Source organism: Geospiza fortis, unplaced genomic scaffold (genome assembly GCF_000277835.1).
Source record: "Geospiza fortis unplaced genomic scaffold, GeoFor_1.0 scaffold85, whole genome shotgun sequence".
NCBI lineage: Eukaryota > Metazoa > Chordata > Aves > Passeriformes > Thraupidae > Geospiza > Geospiza fortis.
This window is the reverse complement of record NW_005054358.1, coordinates 352,896-353,408: the sequence shown is the minus strand read 5'-3', so window position 1 is coordinate 353,408 and position 513 is coordinate 352,896. Positions and strand designations below refer to the sequence as shown.

The following is a 513-nucleotide window of genomic DNA, read 5'->3' as shown; positions in this document are numbered from 1 at the left end:
TGAATGTAACCGTGGCTGTCATTCAGAAAGTGCCAGAGAGGCCGTCACCGAAGATGCAGGTGCCGACGGTCAGGAAATATGCCAAGGTGGCCTTAGCCTCCTCCAGCCCTGAGAAGAAGATCTTGAAGAAGGAGCGGGACATGGAAACGTTGATCCTGACGCCACCGCCCGGAACGGCGGACATCGACAAGGAGGGGGAGGAGGGCCGGAAGGCTCGGGAGGTCTGCTTCATCAACATCCAGCGGGAGCTGCGCATCCGCGGCGTCTTCCTGCGGCACGAGTTCCCCGCTGTCTACGAGCAGCTCTGCGACTTCGTGGAGAGCAACAAGCGCTTCACTCCCACCACCATCTACCCCATCGACAAGAGGACGGGCAAACAGTTCATGTGCATGATTATGGCGGCCTCCGAGCCTCGCACCCTCGACTGGGTGGCCAGCCCCAACCTCCTGGACGACATCATGTGAACGCAGGGCGGGGGGCACCCCCTCTGTAGACACGTACTGTCCTGTCAGA

The 513-nt window shown here is 60.6% G+C and overlaps 1 protein-coding gene across 1 annotated transcript in view; it reads left to right on the top strand.

Annotated features, from left to right (window-relative positions):
* Positions 1-507, top strand: part of AJM1 (apical junction component 1 homolog) — a 5,207-nt gene extending 4,700 nt beyond the window's left edge. Inside the window, 1 exon segment of the mRNA XM_031059224.1 lies at positions 1-507. This exon segment is cut by the window's left edge and continues 13 nt beyond it. Coding sequence (XP_030915084.1) covers positions 1-464 — 464 coding nt within the window. The 3' untranslated portion in view covers positions 465-507.
* The last annotated feature ends 6 nt before the right edge of the window (positions 508-513 follow it).